Raw genomic sequence first — 25,700 nt, 5'->3', positions numbered from 1 at the left:
CCCTGCTTCTCTGGCCTGCTGCCCTTGCTTCCCCAGGTCTGATGCCCCTGTTTCCCCAGGCCTGTTTCCCCTGCTTTCCCCTTTCTGCTGCCCCAGCTTCCCTGGCCTGCTGCCCTTGCTTCCCCAGGCCTGTTTCCCCTGTTTTCCCCTTTCTGCTGCCCCAGCTTCCCTGACCTGCTGCCCTTGCTTCCCCAGGTCTGTTTCTCCTACTCCCCAGGTCTGTTACCCCTGCTTCCCCAGGTCTGATGCCCCAGCTTAACTAGGTCTGTTACCCCTGCTTCCTTGTGCTGCTGCCCTTGCTTCCCCAGGTATGCTACCACTGCTTCCCCAGGTCTGCTGCCCCAGTTTCTCCAGGTCTGTTACCCCTGTTTCTCCCGGTCTGCTGCCCCTGTTTCCCCAGGTCTACTGCCCCTGCTTCCCTGGCCTGTTGTCCTTCCTTCCCTAGGTCTGCTGCCCCTGCTTCCACAAGTCTTCTGCTGTAGAGAGAATATGTTAACCAGTGGTATACTGTAGAGAGGAGAATATGTTAACCAGTGGTATACTGTAGAGAGAAGAATATGTTAACCAGTGGTATACTGTAGAGAAGAATATGTTGACCAGTGGTATACTGTAGAGAGAAGAATATGTTGACCAGTGGTATACTGTAGAGAGGAGAATATGTTAACCAGTGGTATACTGTAGAGAGGAGAATATGTTGACCAGTGGTATACTGTAGAGAGGAGAATATGTTGACCAGTGGTATACTGTAGAGAGGAGAATATGTTAGCCAGTGGTATACTGTAGAGAGGAGAATATGTTGACCAGTGGTATACTGTAGAGAGAAGAATATGTTGACCAGTGGTATACTGTAGAGAGGAGAATATGTTGACCAGTGGTATACTGTAGAGAGGAGAATATGTTGACCAGTGGTATACTGTAGAAAGGAGAATATGTTAACCAGTGGTATACTGTAGAGAAGAATATGTTAACCAGTGGTATACTGTAGAGAGGAGAATATGTTGACCAGTGGTATACTGTAGAGAGGAGAATATGTTAACCAGTGGTATACTGTAGAGAGGAGAATATATTAACCAGTGGTATACTGTAGAGAGAGGAATGTTAACCAGTGGTATACTGTAGAGAGGAGAATATGTTGACCAGTGGTATACTGTAGAGAGGAGAATATGTTGACCAGTGGTATACTGTAGAGAGGAGAATATGTTAACCAGTGGTATACTGTAGAGAAGAATGTTAACCAGTGGTATACTGTAGAGAGAAGAATATGTTAACCAGCGGTATACTGTAGAGAGAAGAATATGTTAACCAATGGTATACTTTGGAGAGAATATGTTGACCAGTGGTATACTGTAGAGAATATGTTAACCAGTAGTATACTGAATGGAGAAAAATATGTTAACCAGTGGTATACTGTAGAGGGGAGAATATGTTGACCAGTGGCATACTGTAGAGAGAATATGTTGACTAGTGGTGTTCTGTAGAGAGTTGAATATGATGACCAGTGGTATACTGTAAAGAGAATGCATTAACCAGTGGTATACTGTAAAGAGAATGCATTAACCAGTGGTATACTGTACAGGTAAGAATATATTGACCAGTGGTATACTGTAAAGAATATGTTAACCAGTGGTATACTGTAGAAAGAATATGTTGACTAGTGGTGTTCTATAGAGAGATGAATACCTTGACCACTGGTATACTGTAGAGAGAATATGTTAACCAGTGGTATACTGTAGAAAGAATATGTTGACTAGTGGTGTTCTATAGAGAGATAAATATGATGACCACTGGTATACTGTAGAGAGAATATGTTAACCAGTGGTATACTGTACAGGTAAGAATATATTGACCAGTGGTATACTGTAGAGAGAATATGTTGACCAGTGATATACTGTAGAGGGGAGAATACGCTGACTAGTGGTATATTGTAGAGGGGAGAATATGTTGACCAGTGGGATAATGTAGAGAGAAGAATATGCTTACCAGTGGTATACTGTAGAGGGGAGAATATGTTGATCAGTGGTATACTGCAGAGAACATGTTGACCAGTGGTATACTGCAGAGAATATGTTGACCAGTGGTATACTATATAGGGAAGAATATATTGACCAGTGGTATACTATATAGGGGAGAATATATTGACCAGTGGTATACTATATAGGGGAGAATATATTGACTAGTGGTATACTGTAAGTGGGAGGATATTAGCGTTAGAGAAGGAATGTACAGTGGTAAGACTATAGTAAGCATGAGGATACAACATAAAGCAGTAAGTGAATCATGTGAAAGAAATGGTCAATTCATGATTGATAATGGAGACTTTCAGTTATAAAGAAAGATAAGGTGGCAGAATTGGGAGTCTTATGATGACAGGGAGACAGACGCAAGTTTGTAAAGCGTACAAATATGGGAAAGTTTTTATATCAAGATGTGTCACTGATCAAGCAAGGATCATGAGGGACTAATTTACTATCGTCTATGGATGTAATCTTTACACATACTTGCATGGATGTTGACGTATGATACACCACGTGGAAAAAGTGATCAAGTAATGTTCAAGATGAACAATGTGGTAAATTAGGACATTAAAGGAGGAGAGGTGAGACAAGACGTAGGTACCATATGATGGTGCAGTGTGTGCAAACCTCAAGTCGTTGTTAACATAGATTGGGAAATGAAGTACAGTGGCCCACGTGATGAAAGGCTCCGTGAAATTCACAACGAAGTAACATGGGTAACATAGCCTTAAATACAGAGCCAATAGTAAGAAATAGGAAAGAACGGTTTGATATAAGATAATACTGAGCAAATGAGTTTATAGATGTCCAATGGAGAAGATATACACGAAACTCTAACCAGTTAACATACGCATGATATAAGAGAACCAGAAACTCGTATACCAAGATATATATATATATATATATATATATATATATATATATATATATATATATATATATATATATATATTTTTTTTTTTTTTTTTTTTTTTTTTGTCGCTGTCTCCCGCGTTTGCGAGGTAGCGCAAGGAAACAGACGACAGAAATGGCCCAACCCACCCCCATACACATGTATATACATACGTCCACACACGCAAAATATACATACCTACACAGCTTTCCATGGTTTACTCCAGACGCTTCACATGCCCCGATTCAATCCACTGACAGCACGTCAACCCCGGTATACCACATCGCTCCAATTCACTCTATTCCTTGCCCTCCTTTCACCCTCCTGCATGTTCAGGCCCCGATCACACAAAATCTTTTTCACTCCATCTTTCCACCTCCAATTTGGTCTCCCTCTTCTCCTCGTTCCCTCCACCTCCGACACATATATCCTCTTGGTCAATCTTTCCTCACTCATTCTCTCCATGTGCCCAAACCATTTCAAAACACCCTCTTCTGCTCTCTCAACCACGCTCTTTTTATTTCCACACATCTCTCTTACCCTTACGTTACTTACTCGATCAAACCACCTCACACCACATATTGTCCTAAAACATCTCATTTCCAGCACATCCATCCTCCTGCGCACAACTCTATCCATAGCCCACGCCTCGCAACCATACAACATTGTTGGAACCACTATTCCTTCAGACATACTCACTTCTGCTTTCCATGGTCAAGGCAGGTGTAAATCCGAAACTTGTTTATAAATTCATCATGGGTCAGTTGTCAGTTAAGGAGCAGCTAATCAGATTAAGGGATTGAGAGGGAATAGTTGTAGAGGCTGATGTAAAGATTGTGTGAGGATACAAATAACAAGTTCATATGTGTTTCCACAGTGGAAAACATTACGTACGGCTTGAACATCACTAAGATGGTCAGGGGAAGAGGTTTTACAAAACATCAAAATATCTAGAAAATATATCAACACAACAATATCTAACGATCTTGACTCATACAAGGATTATTGTCATCATGTAACTTCACCAAATTTGCTGAAGATGTGAACTGATGTGCTACTGATAATGTTCAATATGTCGCCAGAGCCACAATGCCTTTGGAATGGAATAGTGCATATCTGTCTGTAAGAAAGGAGACTGGGAATTAGGCGCTAAACTAGACACTGGATTCACTAACTAGTGTGGTGTGGTGTGTAAGGTTCTGGTATATACTTTGAGAAAGCAAGTGGATGACTTTCAACGGAGAACATTTTTCCCAAGTGAGACAACATGGTGTTATGGAGAGGTCAAATGCAACTAACCTTTTAGAGTTCAAAGAGAGAGTGAGTTCAGTCCTTGTACAAAAGGCAAGGCTGGTTGGACTATTTGTATCCGACTGTCAGAAAGCCTTTGGCGCTTAACCACATGGGAGCTGAGTCAGAAGTTGGAACACCAAGCAGGAGGAGGAAAGGGGAACTCCTTCCTTGACCAAATGATCTCAGCCAGAGGAACAGAGAAGGAATGTTATATTAGCCTTCTTCAGATGGGTGCTGACCAGAGGAAGGTCATTACCCCTCTTTACCTATATCAATGAATTCCTGAGGATACGGAATCTTACCTGAATATAGTTGCAGATGATGCAAAGATCATAAGTGAAAGACGAAGAGGATTGCATCAGCTTACAAAGGAACCTAAACATATTTCAACGTTGGAGTAAATCGTAGTTGATAAAATTTATCGCGAACATTTCTAATGAGGACGAAACAAAGCGAAAGACGGATTCAATATCATGATTATGTAGCAGGAAAGAAGCTTTTGTGTTTGTGAAGACTTGGGATCAACATCGTCCTAACCTGTCGCCAAAGTTCCATATTAGGAGAGTAATTAAGGTTACAAACTGTCTGCTGGCAAATATCAGTATAGCTTTCAGGTATATTGATAAGGAAATGTTTAGCAAGCTGTTCACATCTTACTTAAGGCCAAAACTAGATTATGCTTCTCAGGCTTTGGTCACACCACCAAAAGAAGCACAGAGTTAACAGAGAAGGTCCAGATGAGCGCATCAAAGATGATACCACAATTCAAAAGGCTGAGTTACAAGGAAAGGCTATTGGCTTCATAGAGAGGAGTTAGGGATAATTTGATCACAACTTTTAAATTTCTATGATATAACGATAATGTGGACAGTGGAAAGTTCTTCCACGATGCAAGGTTAGAGATACATCGAAGAGGTTGTAAAGGAATACTTTTAAAGTATAAAAGTGACGTAGGAATGGAACATAATTATTGAAGACGTGTTTGATGCAGATAACATATATATGTTTAAGAGGTTGTATTATAATAGAGATTACTAAAGAATGTTCAAGAGATGGGCCCCACAAGTGTAATTCCCAGCCCGTACAGTACCATTACGTAGATCAGTGATAGATTGCAGAGGGAAGAGTACACTGGCCAGTGAAATTCGTCTGATGGAAGAATATATTGACCAAAGGTATTGCACAGGGAAAAACATGTTGCCCGGAGATATATTATATGAAGGAAGGAGATTTAGAAAGATGTTATCCCTTTGGGTCTTGGTCCCAAGGGAGGGGCAGATGTCAACATAGACAAGATAAGAAACTGGTGGGCCGACCCGACCTGCTCTAACCATCTCAAACACGCTGGAGGAAAATCTACATCAAAATGCCGGTGAGGGTTGCTAACAGGGAGATGTTATGTACGAAATATCAGCAATATTAAAGTCAATATGATGTATTCCAGTGGGTACGGCACCATATCTGATAGGCGGTGATTACTGTTTGTGTTATGGTGAGAGTTTTACATTTTTCTTGCCCCTTTTTTTTAACTGTAATGTCGACGAGACAAGTGAGTGGATTCTATGAAGAGCTCAATTTTAAAATCAGTTTTAACCGACAGGGGCCGAAGTGTTACTGGCTTCCAGAGGGTAGTTACCACACAACAGTGTGTAGAGAGCCCCCCCCCCCCCCTCTCTCTCTCTCTCTAAACAAAGAAATCAAACAGGAGTGTATTATGATCCATGAAGTCCACCAATAATGATGTAAAGGATCCAGAGCTAATGAAATTTATATTAACCATTTATTCTTTGTGTGTATTTCTATGATTTTGTTTCATGATCCTCATTGTGATGGTACATCACCAGACTTCCTGCAGTGTGGTGATAAGTGCTGTTATATTTTTTTTAACATCCCCAACAAAATCCCTGGGGATTCACTCGTTCATAGGGTTTTGAATAGTATTACAAGTTTATAGATACTGTAGAAGACCCAGTCAGTTAACGAAATTTATGTATAGATCAACATATTGTTGCTTCTTTCCATGTATTTTTATGAATTTTCATGACCTCCAACTTGATGATGTGTCAACATACATCCTGGTCACTGAAAGAATAATGTTTTTCAAGTAATGTGAAGAATTATATGTCATGAAACGATAGAACACCATTTAAGAAAAATTGAATAAGCAAGAAACAAGAGATGTAGACCTAATCTTGCCCAGAGAGAAATGACAAACTGGAACTTTCATCAAGGGGTGGCCACAGCATGTCTCTACTTATCCCATTCCTTACATGACTCCCTCGCATACACCATTCCATGCATTCTTCTATCAGTATTCTTCCACTCTATTTCCCCATGTCACAGATGATCTTTCTCTCTCAGCAGTCCCTTTGATCAAACCATTATACACTCTTTTTGTAAACTCCCCTTCTTCCAGTCTTTCCACAACCAAACCAAGTCAATTTCCTTTCACCCACTCTACCACACTTCAGTTCATTCCCTTTTCATTCCCAGCCACACCAGATCTCTCATACACCTCATCATTTCTTTCGTCATACCATCTAGTCACACCAGACTCCTCTCAATTAACCTGTTCCCACAGCCAGGATACTTGATCTCTGTGACTCATTCCATGTCCATGTTTTGGCTGCATAGGTCAGGGTTGGGAGGATTATGCTTTCCCTTAATCCTTTCATCACTTCCATGCTTACATCTCTACCATTTATTAATCTATTAAGGGACCCAATGACTCATCTACCCTATACTGCTTTCTCCCTTATCTTTCCTTCCTTGTCACTAGCTCCCAGATACTTTCACTTCCAGCCTTTTTTCCCCCCCATGCCTACAATGCAGTTTAGTACAATTTCTTCTCTCTTTCTGTAGGGCTTTGCAAAATCTGTACTTTCATTGTCTCCTTTTTAACACCATTACTTTACTTTTAACTTTTATTGCTTATGCTTACACGTATCATAAAACACGTTTACAACCTTCTGCAACTCCTCTTCACTCTGAGCAGACAATGCAGTATCATCTGCAAACAGACTTGTCTAGTCATCAGACCTCACCACCACACTCTATCTCTGCACCCACTTTCCCAAGTTTTGATTTAAACTCTCTTATCACTTCATATACATTATATATTTATTTTATTTATTTTGCTTTGCCGGTGTCTCCCGCAGTTGCGAGGTAGCGCAAGGAAACAGACGAAAGAAATGGCCCAACCCACACCCATACGTATGTATATACGTACACGTCCACACACGCAAATATACATACCTATACATCTCAATGTACACATATATATACACACAGACATATACATATATACACATGTACACAATTCATACAGTCTGCCTTTATTTATTCCCATCGCCACCTCGCCACACATGGAATAACATCTCCCTCCCCCCTCATGTGTGCGAGGTAGCGCTAGGAAAAGACAACATAGGCCCCATTCGTTCACACTCAAGTCTCTAGCTGTCATGTAATAATGCCAGAAACCACAGCTCCCTTTCCACATCCAGGCCCCACAGAACTTTCCATGGTTTACCCCAGACGCTTCACATGCCCTGGTTCAATCCATCGACAGCACATTGACCCCGGTATACCACATCGTTCCAATTCACTCCATTCCTTGCACGCCTTTTACCCTCCTGCATGTTCAGGCCCCGATCACTCAAAATCTTTTTCACTCCATCCTTCCACCTCCAATTTGGTCTCCTACTTCTCCTCGTTCCCTCCACCTCTGACACATATATCCTCTTGGTCAATCTTTCCTCACTCATTCTCTCCATGTGACCAAACCATTTCAAAACAACCTCTTCTGCTCTCTCAACCACACTCTTTTTATTTCCACACATCTCTCTTACCCTTACATTACTTACTCGATCAAACCACCCCACACCACATATTGTCCTCAAACATCTCATTTCCAGCACATCCACCCTCCTGCGCACAACTCTATCCATAGCCCACGCCTCACAACCATACAACATTGTTGGAACCACTATTCCTTCAAACATAGCCATTTTTGCTTTCCGAGATATTCTCGACTTCCAAACATTCTTCAAGGGTCCCAGAATTTTTGCCCCCTCCCCCACCCAATGATTCACTTCCGCTTCCATGGTTCCATCCGCTGCCTGATCCACTCCCAGATATCTAAAACACTTTACTTCCTCTAGTTTTTCTCCATTCAAACTTACCTCCCAATTGACTTGACCCTCAACCCTACTGTACCTAATAACCTTGCTCTTATTCACATTTACTCTTAACATGTGAGAAACTGCAGTTTCTCACATGAATCAGCCACCAGCGCTGTGTCATCAGCGAACAACAATTGACTCACTTCCCAAGCTCTCTCATACACAACAGACTGCATACTTGCCCCTCTTTCCAAAACTCTTGCATTCACCTCCCTAACAACCCCATCCATAAACAAATTAAACAACCATGGAGACATTACACACCCCCACCGCAAACCTACATTAACTGAGAACCAATCACTTTCTTCTCTTCCTACACGTACACATGCCGTACATCCTCAATAAAAACTTTTCACTGCTTCTAACAACTTTCCTCCCACACCATATACTCTTAATACCTTCCACAGAGCATCTCTATCAACTCTATCATATGCCTTCTCCAGATCCATAAATGCTACATACAAATCCATTTGTATTTCTCACATACATTCTTCAAAGCAAACACCTGATCCACACATCCTCTACCACTTCTGAAACCACACTGCTCTTCCCCAATCTGATGCTCTGTACATGCCTTCACCCTCTCAATCAATATCCTCCCATACAATTTACCAGGAATACTCAACAAACTTATAGCTCTGTAATTTGAGCACTCACTCTTATCCCCTTTGCCTTTGTACAATGGCACTATGCAGGCATTCCGCCAATCCTCAGGCACCTCACCATGAATCATACATACATTAAATAACCTTACCAACCAGTCAGCAATACAGTCACCCCCTTTATATATATATATATATATATATATATATATATATATATATATATATATATATATATATATATATGTAAGATCATCGTGTGTCAAGACATCATATAAAGCGCCTCTTCGCAAACGGAACTACCTTGGCCCACCAGTGATGCTACTACGTTTGTGAATCGGGAACCATTGCAACACAAACCCCGCCAGGTGGTAGAGTTTCCCGCAGTGTATCAAGACAGACTTCCCCAGAACTTTTTTTTTAAAGGGGAAGTAAATGTTTATAGTTGTGTTACTGGAGTGATAGTTTTCATACATGGTGTTTTGACAAGAAAATAGTGAAATTGGAGAAAAATGTAGCTTAGACATTGAAGCTTATTGATACAGTGGTTAAATTGATGAGAACTGCTATTGACGTTTGTGTAAATAAATTATACATTTCCTTTTTCCATAGCCAGAGGTTGAACCATTATGTGACATTCATTTTTTTTTCATTCATTTCAAGCTAGAAGTTTCAGTTTTCTAAATTGTTTCTTACATTTTTCATATGTATATATATGTATGTGTGTGTGTGTGTATATGTGCGTATGTATGTGTATGTGTGTGTATGTGTATATGTATATATATATGTATATTATCCCTGGGGATAGGGGTGAAAGAATACTTCCCACGTATTCCTCGCGTGTCGTAGAAAGCGACTAGAGGGGACGGGAGCGGGGGGCCAGAAATCCTCCCCTCCTTGTATTAACTTTCTAAAATGGGAAACAGAAGAAGGAGTCACGCGGGGAGTGCTCATCCTCCTCGAAGGCTCAGAGTGGGGTGCCTAAATGTGTGTGGATGTAACCAAGATGTGAAAAAAGGAGAGATAGGTAGTATGTTTGAGGAAAGGAACCTGGATGTTTTGGCTCTGAGTGAAATGAAGCTCAAGGGTAAAGGGGAAGAGTGGTTTGGGAATGTCTGGGGAGTAAAGTCAGGGGTTAGTGAGAGGACAAGAGCAAAGGAAGGAGTAGCAATACTCCTGAAACAGGAGTTGTGGGAGTATGTGATAGAATGTAAGAAAGTAAATTCTCGATTAATATGGGTAAAACTGAAAGTTGATGGAGAGAGGTGGGTGATTATTGGTGCATATGCACCTGGGCATGAGAAGAAAGATCATGAGAGGCAAGTGTTTTGGGAGCAGCTGAATGAGTGTGTTAGTGGTTTTGATGCACGAGACCGGGTTATAGTGATAGGTGATTTGAATGCAAAGGTGAGTAATGTGGCAGTTGAGGGAATAATTGGTATACATGGGGTGTTCAGTGTTGTAAATGGAAATGGTGAAGAGCTTGTAGATTTATGTGCTGAAAAAGGACTGATGATTGGGAATACCTGGTTTAAAAAGCGAGATATACATAAGTATACTTATGTAAGTAGGAGAGGTGGCCAGAGAGCGTTATTGGATTACGTGTTAATTGACAGGCGTGCGAAAGAGAGACTTTTGGATGTTAATGTGCTGAGAGGTGCAACTGGAGGGATGTCTGATCATTATCTTGTGGAGGCTAAGGTGAAGATTTGTATGGGTTTTCAGAAAAGAAGAGTGAATGTTGGGGTGAAGAGGGTGGTGAGAGTAAGTGAGCTTGGGAAGGAGACCTGTGTGAGGAAGTACCAGGAGAGACTGAGTACAGAATGGAAAAAGGTGAGAACAATGGAAGTAAGGGGAGTGGGGGAGGAATGGGATGTATTTAGGGAATCAGTGATGGATTGCGCAAAAGATGCTTGTGGCATGAGAAGAGTGGGAGGTGGGTTGATTAGAAAGGGTAGTGAGTGGTGGGATGAAGAAGTAAGAGTATTAGTGAAAGAGAAGAGAGAGGCATTTGGACGATTTTTGCAGGGAAAAAATGCAATTGAGTGGGAGATGTATAAAAGAAAGAGACAGGAGGTCAAGAGAAAGGTGCAAGAGGTGAAAAAAAGGGCAAATGAGAGTTGGGGTAAGAGAGTATCATTAAATTTTAGGGAGAATAAAAAGATGTTCTGGAAGGAGGTAAATAAAGTGCGTAAGACAAGGGAGCAAATGGGAACTTCAGTGAAGGGCGCAAATGGGGAGGTGATAACAAGTAGTGGTGATGTGAGAAGGAGATGGAGTGAGTATTTTGAAGGTTTGTTGAATGTGTTTGATGATAGAGTGGCAGATATAGGGTGTTTTGGTCGAGGTGGTGTGCAAAGTGAGAGGGTTAGGGAAAATGATTTGGTAAACAGAGAAGAGGTAGTGAAAGCTTTGCGGAAGATGAAAGCCGGCAAGGCAGCAGGTTTGGATGGTATTGCAGTGGAATTTATTAAAAAAGGGGGTGACTGTATTGTTGACTGGTTGGTAAGGTTATTTAATATATGTATGACTCATGGTGAGGTGCCTGAGGATTGGCGGAATGCGTGCATAGTGCCAATGTACAAAGGCAAAGGGGATAAGAGTGAGTGCTCAAATTACAGAGGTATAAGTTTGTTGAGTATTCCTGGTAAATTATATGGGAGGGTATTGATTGAGAGGGTGAAGGCATGTACAGAGCATCAGATTGGGGAAGAGCAGTGTGGTTTCAGAAGTGGTAGAGGATGTGTGGATCAGGCGTTTGCTTTGAAGAATGTATGTGAGAAATACTTAGAAAAGCAAATGGATTTGTATGTAGCATTTATGGATCTGGAGAAGGCATATGATAGAGTTGATAGAGATGCTCTGTGGAAGGTATTAAGAATATATGGTGTGGGAGGAAAGTTATTAGAAGCAGTGAAAAGTTTTTATCGAGGATGTAAGGCATGTGTACGTGTAGGAAGAGAGGAAAGTGATTGGTTCTCAGTGAATGTAGGTTTGCGGCAGGGGTGTGTGATGTCTCCATGGTTGTTTAATTTGTTTATGGATGGGGTTGTTAGGGAGGTAAATGCAAGAGTTTTGGAAAGAGGGGCAAGTATGAAGTCTGTTGGGGATGAGAGAGCTTGGGAAGTGAGTCAGTTGTTGTTCGCTGATGATACAGCGCTGGTGGCTGATTCATGTGAGAAACTGCAGAAGCTGGTGACTGAGTTTGGTAAAGTGTGTGGAAGAAGAAAGTTAAGAGTAAATGTGAATAAGAGCAAGGTTATTAGGTACAGTAGGGTTGAGGGTCAAGTCAATTGGGAGGTGAGTTTGAATGGAGAAAAACTGGAGGAAGTGAAGTGTTTTAGATATCTGGGAGTGGATCTGGCAGCGGATGGAACCATGGAAGCGGAAGTGGATCATAGGGTGGGGGAGGGGGCGAAAATTCTGGGGGCCTTGAAGAATGTGTGGAAGTCGAGAACATTATCTCGGAAAGCAAAAATGGGTATGTTTGAAGGAATAGTGGTTCCAACAATGTTGTATGGTTGCGAGGCGTGGGCTATGGATAGAGTTGTGCGCAGGAGGATGGATGTGCTGGAAATGAGATGTTTGAGGACAATGTGTGGTGTGAGGTGGTTTGATCGAGTGAGTAACGTAAGGGTAAGAGAGATGTGTGGAAATAAAAAGAGCGTGGTTGAGAGAGCAGAAGAGGGTGTTTTGAAATGGTTTGGGCACATGGAGAGAATGAGTGAGGAAAGATTGACCAAGAGGATATATGTGTCGGAGGTGGAGGGAACGAGGAGAAGAGGGAGACCAAATTGGAGGTGGAAAGATGGAGTGAAAAAGATTTTGTGTGATCGGGGCCTGAACATGCAGGAGGGTGAAAGGAGGGCAAGGAATAGAGTGAATTGGACCGATGTGGTATACCGGGGTTGACGTGCTGTCAGTGGATTAAATCAAGGCATGTGAAGCGTTTGGGGTAAACCATGGAAAGCTGTGTAGGTATGTATATTTGCGTGTGTGGACGTATGTATATACATGTGTATGGGGGGGGTTGGGCCATTTCTTTCGTCTGTTTCCTTGCGCTACCTCGCAAACGCGGGAGACAGCGACAAAGTATAATAATAATAATAAAAAATGACTCATGGTGAGGTGCCTGAGGGTTGGCGGAATGCGTGCATAGTGCCATTGTACAAAGGCAAAGGGGATAAGAGTGAGTGCTCAAATTACAGAGGTATAAGTTTGTTGAGTATTCCTGGTAAATTATATGGGAGGGTATTGATTGAGAGGGTGAAGGCATGTACAGAGCATCAGATTGGGGAAGAGCAGTGTGGTTTCAGAAGTGGTAGAGGATGTGTGGATCAGGTGTTTGCTTTGAAGAATGTATGTGAGAAATACTTAGAAAAGCAAATGGATTTGTATGTAGCATTTATGGATCTGGAGAAGGCATATGATAGAGTTGATAGAGATGCTCTGTGGAAGGTATTAAGAATATATGGTGTGGGAGGAAAGTTGTTAGAAGCAGTGAAAAGTTTTTATCGAGGATGTAAGGCATGTGTACGTGTAGGAAGAGAGGAAAGTGATTGGTTCTCAGTGAATGTAGGTTTGCGGCAGGGGTGTGTGATGTCTCCATGGTTGTTTAATTTGTTTATGGATGGGGTTGTTAGGGAGGTAAATGCAAGAGTTTTGGAAAGAGGGGCAAGTATGAAGTCTGTTGTGTATGAGAGAGCTTGGGAAGTGAGTCAGTTGTTGTTCGCTGATGATACAGCGCTGGTGGCTGATTCATGTGAGAAACTGCAGAAGCTGGTGACTGAGTTTGGTAAAGTGTGTGGAAGAAGAAAGTTAAGAGTAAATGTGAATAAGAGCAAGGTTATTAGGTACAGTAGGGTTGAGGGTCAAGTCATTTGGGAGGTGAGTTTGAATGGAGAAAAACTGGAGGAAGTGAAGTGTTTTAGATATCTGGGAGTGGATCTGGCAGCGGATGGAACCATGGAAGCGGAAGTGGATCATAGGGTGGGGGAGGGGGCGAAAATTCTGGGAGCCTTGAAGAATGTGTGGAAGTCGAGAACATTATCTCGGAAAGCAAAAATGGGTATGTTTGAAGGAATAGTGGTTCCAACAATGTTGTATGGCTGCGAGGCATGGGCTATGGATAGAGTTGTGCGCAGGAGGATGGATGTGCTGGAAATGAGATGTTTGAGGACAATGTGTGGTGTGAGGTGGTTTGATCGAGTGAGTAACGTAAGGGTAAGAGAGATGTGTGGAAATAAAAAGAGCGTGGTTGAGAGAGCAGAAGAGGGTGTTTTGAAGTGGTTTGGGCACATGGAGAGAATGAGTGAGGAAAGATTGACCAAGAGGATATATGTGTCGGAGGTGGAGGGAACGAGGAGAAGAGGGAGACCAAATTGGAGGTGGAAAGATGGAGTGAAAAAGATTTTGTGTGATCGGGGCCTGAACATGCAGGAGGGTGAAAGGAGGGCAAGGAATAGAGTGAATTGGAGCGATGTGGTATACCGGGGTTGACGTGTTGTCAGTGGATTGAATCAAGGCATGTGAAGCGTCTGGGGTAAACCATGGAAAGCTGTGTAGGTATGTATATTTGCGTGTGTGGACGTATGTATATACATGTGTATGGGGTGGGTTGGGCCATTTCTTTCGTCTGTTTCCTTTCGCTACCTCGCAAACGCGGGAGACAGCGACAAAGTATAATAAAATAAAAATATGTATATATATATCCTGGTCATGGCAGTTGGTTCACATTCATCCCAGCTGCTCATCCGCCTCGTGGAGTTGGTTGGTGAAATGGGTGCCTGACTCAGGCTATGGTGTATATATATATATATATATATATATATATATATATATATATATATATATATATTTTTTTATTTTTGCTGCTGTCTCCCACGTTTGCGAGGTAGCACAAGGAAACAGACGAAAGAAATGGCCCAACCCACCCCCATACACTTGTATATACATACGTCCACACACGCAAATACACATACCTACACAGCTTTCCATGGTTTACCCCAGACGCTTCACATTCCTTGATTCCATCCACTGACAGCACGTCAACCCCGGTATACCACATCGCTCCAATTCACTCTATTCCTTGCCCTCCTTTCACCCTCCTGCATGTTCAGGCCCCGATCACACAAAATCTTTTTCACTCCATCATTCCACCTCCAATTTGGTCTCCCTCTTCTCCTCGTTCCCTCCACCTCCGACACATATATCCTCTTGGTCAATCTTTCCTCACTCATTCTCTCCATGTGCCCAAACCATTTCAAAACACCCTCTTCTGCTCTCTCAACCACGCTCTTTTTATTTCCACACATCTCTCTTACCCTTACTTTACTTACTCGATCAAACCACCTCACACCACACATTGTCCTCAAACATCTCATTTCCAGCACATCCATCCTCCTGCGCACAACTCTATCCATAGCCCACGCCTCGCAACCATACAACATTGTTGGAGCCACTATTCCTTCAAACATACCCATTTTTGCTTTCCGAGATAATGTTCTCGACTTCCACACATTCTTCAAGGCTCCCAGAATTTTCGCCCCCTCCCCCACCCTATGATCCACTTCCGCTTCCATGGTTCCATCCGCTGCCAGATCCACTCCCAGATATCTAAAACACTTCACTTCCTCCAGTTTTTCTCCATTCAAACTCACCTCCCAATTGACTTGACCCTCAACCCTACTGTACCTAATAACCTTGCTCTTATTCACATTTACTCTTAACTTTCTTCTTTCACACACTTTACCAAACTCAGTCACCAGCTTCTGCAGTTTCTCACATGAATCAGCCACCAGCACTGTGTCATCAGCGAACTACAACTGACTCACTTCCCAAGCTCTCTCATCCCCAACAGACTTCATACTTGCCCCTCTTTCCAAAACTCTTGCATTCACCTCCCTAACAACCCCATCCATAAACAAATTAAACAACCATGGAGACATCACACACCCCTGCCGCAAACCTACATTCACTGAGAACCAATCACTTTCCTCTCTTCCTACACGTACACATGCCTTTCATCCTCGATAAAAACTTTTCACTGCTTCTAACAACTTGCCTCCCACACCATATATTCTTAATATCTTCCACAGAGCATCTCTATCAACTCTATCATATGCCTTCTCCAGATCCATAAATGCTACATACAAATCCATTTGCTTTTCTAAGTATTTCTCACATACATTCTTCAAAGCAAACACCTGATCCACACATCCTCTACCACTTCTGAAACCACACTGCTCTTCCCCAATCTGATGCTCTGTACATGCCTTCACCCTCTCAATCAATACCCTCCCATATAATTTACCAGGAATACTCAACAAACTTATACCTCTGTAATTTGAGGGTAGATGTACTGGAAATATAATGTTTAAGAACAGTATGTGGCTGGAGGTGGTTGGATGGATAAAGAAATAAAAAGGGTAAGATAAAGGTGTGGTAATAAGACGACTGTTGAGAAAGCTAAAGAGGAAGTGTTGAAGTGGTTTATAAGTATGGAGAGAATGAGTGAGGTGCTGACAAAGAGGATATATGTGCCAGTAGTGGAAGTGACAAGGAGAAGGTGTAAACTAGATTGGAGATGGAAGGATGGAGCCATAGAGATTTTGAGTTTTTTAGGCCTGAACATGTTGGAGAGTGAAGGGCATGTAAAGGATAGAGTGAATTGGAGTTAGTTAGTATATAGGAGGCAACATGCTGTTAGTGGACTGAAGCAGAGCAGATAATGCAACCAGGGCCAGGTTTTGGGTGGGGACTGTTTTAGTGCATTATACATGACAACTTGTTTATATGCTATCTCCCAAATCTGAGAAATGAACAAGTTTATGAGAAGCTCCATCCCCACTCTGTGGTATCACATCTATTGTATATCACCATCATCCATTAGAGACTACTTAGTAACCACTCAGAGAGGAACTTAGAAAACCCCTCATCTCCAGCACAAGTTCCCACTACACAGCATCACACAACGTAGACTTTCACTCTTCACAAAAATCATTCACTTCTGCAGAACCTCAACAACAAACTAAGATCTTGCAACTCAACTCCATTGGCATTAGGAACAGAAATGGAAAGGCTCAAAATACTCCACAACAACATGCCTTTATCCATCTGACATTACAAAACAGCTCACAAACAATGACAGCACCCTAGAAATATATTACATGGAAATAAAACTTCACAGTATCAACTACAATATAATACCTCTACCCTCCATATACCCAGATACACTCCCCAGGTGCAGAACCACACTAGCATGCCCATCACCTGCCTTTGTGAGTTTTCAGTGCCCACCATTCCGCCAACTGCATCATCTCAGTATTCTCAGCCCAAGCACCCAGCCTACCAGACTTCCAACCCTCCGCCTCCTGCAACTGACCTCACCAAACATTACATTCTGCTCATCAGCACTACACACTAGGACAAGCTGGAGCACACTGCATGAACTATCATCTGACCACTTTGCCATCCAGATAACACTCCTTCCAGGGTCCCAGTTAGTACAACCACTAAAGAAACTTGCACAAATTACAGAAAAGCAGACTGTCTTGCTTTCACACTGCTCGTGGAAGCAAAGCTCCATAACTTCAGTATGGATGATTTCCCATCCCAAAATCTTGCAGTCTTACACATCAGTATCTCCAACTAAGCCAGCAGAGAGCATTTACCTCAAGAGCACAGAGAGAAATGAAGTTCATTTTCTCCTCACAGTTTACACACTTCATAAAGAAACCAGCTCACACACAACCACTCACCAATAGAAATTATAGAACAAATGCAGTCTCTAAATAACACCATCGCTAACCTAATGACTAAAAGACAAACTGAAAACTGGCAGTCCTTCCTCAGCACAGTGAATCACATAACCCATCTTTGGTGCACATTAAAGAAATCCACTCTTGGTGTACCAGTCTAGCCCCCATTTATGAAGCACTCCTGACCCATTCCAATGAAATTCCACCTGCCAAAGAGTGCACATACTTACTTATGAGATAGTACTTAAAAATTGGCCACAAACCTGTTACACTCCTAGACAGGAGAGTCATGAAAAACCTTCTGAAAATACTCTCAGAAACATCTGCCCATCCACTTTTATGCCCACTGATACAAGCAGTGCAATTCAAGCCATAAAGAATTCTCCTGCTACAGACCCTAATAATATATTGAACTTTCACATGAAACACTGGCCCATTTGCAATCCAAGCATTTACAGATATTTTCAACTGCTGGCAACCCTACAAAATCCCAAAGATCTGGAAACTTATCAACACAATACCAATCCTAACCCACTCAAAACTACCCAACTCCCCCTCCTCCTACCACCCTATATTACTTTTGTCCTCATTATCCAAACTTTAAAGAAGTGATGCATGACTGAATGAACCAAAACATCTTACTCTTATCCACACAGCATGGCTTCAGACCCAAACACTTCCTCACCACATTTCATAATGAGCTCACACAATATAATATAAATGAATTCAGCTGGTCACATCCCCCCTCCTGCAAAGTACTAGGGACAGTAGACATCAACAAAGACACATCCTCACCCAAAAAATCCTTGACACCATCCTCCACAACAAGAACAAAAACTGGTTGGCCAATCATTGTTTGCCAGAGTTACTCTAAATTGCTTTGCCTCTAAAATTCTGCAATTATCCCAAGGATCAATTCTTTCTCCAGTTCTCTTCGTGTGCAACCTCCTATTACTTCAGGCTGTCTTTAAGATGAAGGTTTTTTCGTATGCAGATGACCTCACGGGCACATCAAAACACTGTGGTAGCAACATCAGACATGTGGCATTGCAGTACACAGTTGGAACAAAGACTCATCCAGAACAGAATATCTGCATCCCCACAGAAGTCCTCAGTCACTATTTTGACCCCAGAATGACAAGAATTGACCTTACACCTTCCAGTCACCTTGAATGGACAGTCTCTTCCACAGAGCGAAACACCAACCATTTTAGGTGTCACTTATGATACACACACGACATTTGCTTTCCTCGCCAATACCATCATCATGAAAGCAGCACACTAACTAAATGCCCTCAAAACACTGACTGGCAACAGATTTGGACAAGAAAAAGAACCCTTCACCATCCTATTCAGACAGTTCATCTATTCCACTTTAAACTAAGTCTCACTTTCCTTGTGTCCCACTCTATCAAATGCAAATATAACAAGGCTACAAACTACCTAAAGCAGTGCACCCGAATAATCACTAGGTGCTTGGCAACCACAAACACTCAACACCTTTACAGTGAAAGAAAAATCCTCCCATTACAGTCCCACCTCAAATACCTGGCATTCAATTTTCTGCAACTGCACTAGACCTATCCCACCCAAACCACTATGAAATTAACCAACATCCTAGATTAATTTCTAAATTCTCTTCCTTTTACCTTTTTCTTTCACCCAAAATGGTTTCGATTGGAGTATGTTTTGCTTGTGCTATTTTGGACACTGTGAAGAAAAAAAAATTACTGACATTCAAAGCAAACCCCTGCATCAACCTTCAATTATGTCTACTAACACATCCCCAACCTCTGACAAATATAGTAGTGACAAAACGCCTGCACATTGAAATAACCCAATAAGCTCTAAACAACTTACCTCCTATCTGTGTCTTAAACTCCATTCCACCAGGCTTACACCCATCACAAATCAGTCCCCAGATAAACATAAGTCACTCTCTCCCACTCATGCTGTGGACATCAACCATCACTGTCAGTTCAACATATCCCAAGACCCTTCATGCCCTTGATGTAATTATGATGAAGATTCCAAGCATTTATTACTCAATTGCCGTCCACTTTCTGCACGTGAAGGTACACACATCCGTGGATGTGGCCAACTCCCTAAGGGCTGCAGAAGCCTCATAGGGATAAAAGGGACTTCTAGGGTGCAATGGTAGGGTAAGGTAAGGAAGTGGAAGATTAGGCATGTGAGGCATATTTTAAAGTAGAGCAGATGAATTATTTGTGTGAGATGTTGACATTGTTTTCTTGTCCAAATGGTGCCAGTTAGTATTCCCAGGGCATTCATTTTGTGTGTAGTATTTGTGTTTATATAATTTTAATGGAGATTGAATGTCATATGTGTTGTATGTGATGTCAAGAATGGGTAATATTTTTTAGTGGGAAAGACTGTTCATGTGGAAAACGATACTTTTTTTTCAAACTGGTACATATTTGCCATTTCCTACATCAAGGTACTTTAGTACAAGGAACAGATGCAGAAATTACCTCATTTTCTCACATTCACACTCTAGCTGTCATGTCTGATGTACTGAAGCCAGAGCTTTTCTCCACAACTAGGCCCTACAGACCTTTTTGTGATTTCGTCCGATTGCTTCATATGCCCTGGTCTAGCCCATTGACAGCATGTTGTACCCTATTTAACACATTGCTCCAGTTCACTCTGTCCATTGTTTGTCTTGCACCCACCTGCATTTTTTTTAGGCTCCCAAACTTTCAAAGCTTCTTTCACACCTTCCTTCCATCTCTTCCTTGGTTTACCTCTTTTCCTCTTTCCCTCCACTTCTGGCATGTATACCCTCTTAGTCATCCCCTCCATATGTCCCAACCATTTCAACACACTCTCTTCAACTCTCATATATATATACTCCTCTTACAACCACACCTCTCTCCTACCCACTCATCCCTTATTTGATCAACCTTCCTAACACTGTATATTGCCCTTAAACTTTTCATTTCCAAAACATCCACCTTCTTTACATTTTTGCTATGTACATCACCAACAAGACTACTGTACCATCAAACACCCAACTTTGCCCTTGTAGACAGTGACCTCTTTTTCCACACATTCCTCAGTGTACCTAGGATCTTTGCCCTCTCACCCACCCTATGGCTCACTTTAGCTCCCATGGTTCATTCACTGCCATATCATTTCCAGGTTTCTAAAACACCCCACTTCCTCTTTGTTATATCCCTTCAAACTTACACTCCAAATATCCTGTCCCTCTTCTGCTAAACATAATAACCTTGCTCTCATTCTCATTTACTTTCAACTTTCTACTTTCACACACTCTCCTAAACTCAGACACCAGCTTCTGCTGTTTTATCACAAATATGCCACCACTACATCAGCAAACAACAGTTGACTCACATCCCAGGTCCTCTTCCAAAACAAATTGCATACTTACTACTCTACTTAAGATCTTTGTATTTACTTCCCTCACCACCCTATCCATAAACAAATTAAACAACCATGGTGACATCACAAACCCATGAGGCAAACCTACCTGAAACCACTAATTCTCCTCTCTTCCTACTCACACACATGTTTATTCTCTTGGTAAACTCTTCACTACTTCTCACAAGTTTCCTATCAAGCATATATTTTTGGCACCTTTCACATAGCATCTCAATCAGCCCTATCATACTACTTCTCCATATCCATGAATGCTATATACAGATTTTTTTGTGTCTTTGTTTCTCGCACACATTCTTCAAAGCATACACCTGATACACACATCCTTAATCACTCCTGAAGCCACATTCTTCCTACTTAGCCTGAAACAAACCCTGTCAGTCATCACTTCCCAATACAACTTACCAGCTACACTTAACCCATATATGCCTTTGTAATTTGAATTTTCACATTTGCCTCCATTGCCTTCATATGGTGGCATTATACACGCATTCCGCTAATCCTCAGGCACTTCATCATGATCTATATATGCAACGAAAATTCTGACTAACCAGTTAACAACACAATCCCTCCCTTAAGAAATGTTAGGCAGTTCCATTTGTTCCTACCACTTTACTGCACTTCATCTCATGCGGTGCCACCACCTCTCCTCTTTACCATACTACTTTCCATGACTTCCTTACTTTTGCGTACCCCAAAATCCAAAACATCCCATATCATCTACATTGTTGTCAGACGTGTGTAATAACCCTCCAGTATACTCACTTTCTCTCTTTTTCTTATTTCTGCCTTGTACCTCTTCCCCATTTGCCCCCTTCACTGATGTTCCCGTTTGTTCTGTTACCTTTCTCTGTTGACCTCCTTCCAAAATTATTTCTTATTTCCACTGAAGTTTGCTGATACTTGTTCAGTCCTACTCTCCACTTTCCCTCTTACATCTCTCAGTCTTTTGCATTCCTTCCTGAAGATAATGACCATACACCTCTCTTTTCTCTTTTGCTACCAATTTAACTTTCTCATCCTACCACTCACTACCCTTTCTTATCTATATATGATTACTGTTTGTGTATTTAGAGAACTTTACTCATGTTGCCCTTACATATGTACCATGTCTTTACTCTTATGTGCATACACCTGCACGCCCAGCCTTAACCACATACCAGTTTATTCACCAGCCCCATGGGAAGGATGAACAGCTTGGTTAGCTTTGGGTTGACTGCTACAACAAGGATTGACATCCAGGCAAGCATGTATATGATTCATGGTCAGCATTGCTAATCAGTACATCACCAACTTGCAGTTATGAGTTTAATTAAAACCATGAAAGTAATATAATCTACATGATAATATTTATTTTATTTTATTTTTATTATACTTTGTCGCTGTCTCCCGCGTTTGCGAGGTAGCGCAAGGAAACAGATGAAAGAAATGGCCCAATCCCCCCCCCCCCCCATACACATGTATATACATACGTCCACACACGCAAATATACATACCTACACAGCTTTCCATGGTTTACCCCAGACGCTTCACATGCCCTGATTCAATCCACTGACAGCACGTCAACCCCGGTATACCACATCGCTCCAATTCACTCTATTCCTTGCCCTCCTTTCACCCTCCTGCATGTTCAGGCCCCGATCACACAAAATCCTTTTCACTCCATCTTTCCACCTCCAATTTGGTCTCCCTCTTCTCCTCGATCCCTCCACCTCCGACACATATATCCTCTTGGTCAATCTTTCCTCACTCATTCTCTCCATGTGCCCAAACCACTTCAAAACACCCTCTTCTGCTCTCTCAACCACGCTCTTTTTATTTCCACACATCTCTCTTACCCTTACGTTACTCACTCGATCAAACCACCTCACACCACACATTGTCCTCAAACATCTCATTTCCAGCACATCCATCCTCCTGCGCACAACTCTATCCATAGCCCACGCCTCGCAACCATACAACATTGTTGGAACCACTATTCCTTCAAACATACCCATTTTTGCTTTCCGAGATAATGTTCTCGACTTCCACACATTCTTCAAGGCCCCCAGAATTTTCGCCCCCTCCCCCACCCTATGATCCACTTCCGCTTCCATGGTTCCATCCGCTGCCAGATCCACTCCCAGATATCTAAAACACTTCACTTCCTCCAGTTTTTCTCCATTCAAACTCACCTCCCAATTGACTTGACCCTCAACCCTACTGTACCTAATAACCTTGCTCTTATTCACATTTACTCTTAACTTTCTTCTTCCACACACTTTACCAAACTCAGTCACCAGCTTCTGCAGTTTCTCACATGAATCAGCCACCAGCGCTGTATCATCAGCGAACAACAACTGACTCACTTCCCAAGCTCTCTCATCCCCAACAGACTTCATACTTGCCCCTCTTTCCAAAACTCTTGCATTTACCTCCCTAACAACCCCATCCATAAACAAATTGAATAACCATGGAGACATCACACACCCCTGCCGCAAACCTACATTCACTGAGAACCAATCACTTTCCTCTCTTCCTACACGTACACATGCCTTACATCCTCGATAAAAACTTTTCACTGCTTCTAACAACTTTCCTCCCACACCATATATTCTTAATACCTTCCACAGAGCATCTCTATCAACTCTATCATATGCCTCCTCCAGATCCATAAATGCTACATACAAATCCATTTGCTTTTCTAAGTATTTCTCACATACATTCTTCAAAGCAAACACCTGATCCACACATCCTCTACCACTTCTGAAACCACACTGCTCTTCCCCAATCTGATGCTCTGTACATGCCTTCACCCTCTCAATCAATACCCTCCCATATAATTTACCAGGAATACTCAACAAACTTATACCTCTGTAATTTGAGCACTCACTCTTATCCCCTTTGCCTTTGTACATTGGCACTATGCACGCATTCCGCCAATCCCCAGGCACCTCACCATGAGTCATACATATATTAAATAACCTTACCAACCAGTCAACAATACAGTCACCCCCTTTTTTAATAAATTCCACTGCAATACCATCCAAACCTGCTGCCTTGCCGGCTTTCATCTTCCGCAAAGCTTTCACTACCTCTTCTCTGTTTACCAAATCATTTTCCCTAACCCTCTCACTTTGCACACCACCTTGACCAAAACACCCTATATCTGCCACTCTATCATCAAACACATTCAACAAACCTTCAAAGTACTCACTCCATCTCCTTCTCACATCATCACTACTTGTTATCACCTCCCCATTTGCGCCCTTCACTGAAGTTCCCATTTGCTCCCTTGTCTTACGCACTTTATTTACCTCCTTCCAGAACATCTTTTTATTCTCCCTAAAATTTAATGATACTCTCTCACCCCAACTCTCATTTGCCCTTTTTTTCACCTCTTGCACCTTTCTCTTGACCTCCTGTCTCTTTTTTTATACATCTCCCACTCAATTGCATTTTTTCCCTGCAAAAATTGTCCAAATGCCTCTCTCTTCTCTTTCACTAATACTCTTACTTCTTCATCCCACCACTCACTACCCTTTCTAATCAACCCACCTCCCACTCTTCTCATGCCACAAGCATCTTTTGCGCAATCCATCACTGATTCCCTAAATACATCCCATTCCTCCCCCACTCCCCTTACTTCCATTGTTCTCACCTTTTTCCATTCTGTACTCAGTCTCTCCTGGTACTTCCTCACACAGGTCTCCTTCCCAAGCTCACTTACTCTCACCACCCTCTTCATCCCAACATTCACTCTTCTTTTCTGAAAACCCATACAAATCTTCACCTTAGCCTCCACAAGATAATGATCAGACAACCCCCCAGTTGCACCTATCAGCACATTAACATCCAAAAGTCTCTCTTTCGCACGCCTGTCAATTAACACGTAATCCAGTAACGCTCTCTGGCCATCTCTCCTACTTACATAAGTATACTTATGTATATCTCGCTTTTTAAACCAGGTATTCCCAATCATCAGTCCTTTTTCAGCACATAAATCTACAAGCTCTTCACCATTTCCATTTACAACACTGAACACCCCATGTATACCAATTATTCCCTCAACTGCCACATTACTCACCTTTGCATTCAAATCACCCATCACTATAACCCGGTCTCGTGCATCAAAACCACTAACACACTCATTCAGCTGCTCCCAAAACACTTGCCTCTCATGATCTTTCTTCTCATGCCCAGGTGCATATGCACCAATAATCACCCACCTCTCTCCATCAACTTTCAGTTTTACCCATATTAATCGAGAATTTACTTTCTTACATTCTATCACATACTCCCACAACTCCTGTTTCAGGAGTATTGCTACTCCTTCCCTTGCTCTTGTCCTCTCACTAACCCCTGACTTTACTCCCCAGACATTCCCAAACCACTCTTCCCCTTTACCCTTGAGCTTCGTTTCACTCAGAGCCAAAACATCCAGGTTCCTTTCCTCAAACATACTACCTATCTCTCCTTTTTTCACATCCTGGTTACATCCACACACATTTAGGCACCCCACTCTGAGCCTTCGAGGAGGATGAGCACTCCCCGCGTGA

General features: G+C 42.0%; 1 protein-coding gene across 3 annotated transcripts in view; it reads left to right on the top strand.

Moving 5' to 3' along the window:
* The first annotated feature begins 5,257 nt into the window (after nt 1-5,257).
* The window catches only part of LOC139745930 (actin-related protein 2/3 complex subunit 3-like), a 69,605-nt gene continuing 49,162 nt past the window's right edge, over nt 5,258-25,700 (top strand). Inside the window, exon 1 of one of the 3 annotated variants that reach the window (XM_071656621.1) lies at nt 5,258-5,375. Coding sequence is in view for 1 of the 3 variants with exons in the window: in XM_071656620.1 (XP_071512721.1) it covers nt 5,567-5,572 (6 nt within the window). In the remaining 2 variants the exon portion in view is untranslated. Of the gene's footprint in view, nt 5,573-25,700 lie in introns of all 3 variants that reach the window. The other 2 variants (XM_071656620.1, XR_011712021.1) reach the window with 2 other exon arrangements.

This window comes from Panulirus ornatus, chromosome 63 (genome assembly GCF_036320965.1).
Source record: "Panulirus ornatus isolate Po-2019 chromosome 63, ASM3632096v1, whole genome shotgun sequence".
Classification (NCBI taxonomy): Eukaryota; Metazoa; Arthropoda; class Malacostraca; order Decapoda; family Palinuridae; genus Panulirus; species Panulirus ornatus.
This window is presented reverse-complemented; position numbering and strand designations above follow the sequence as displayed.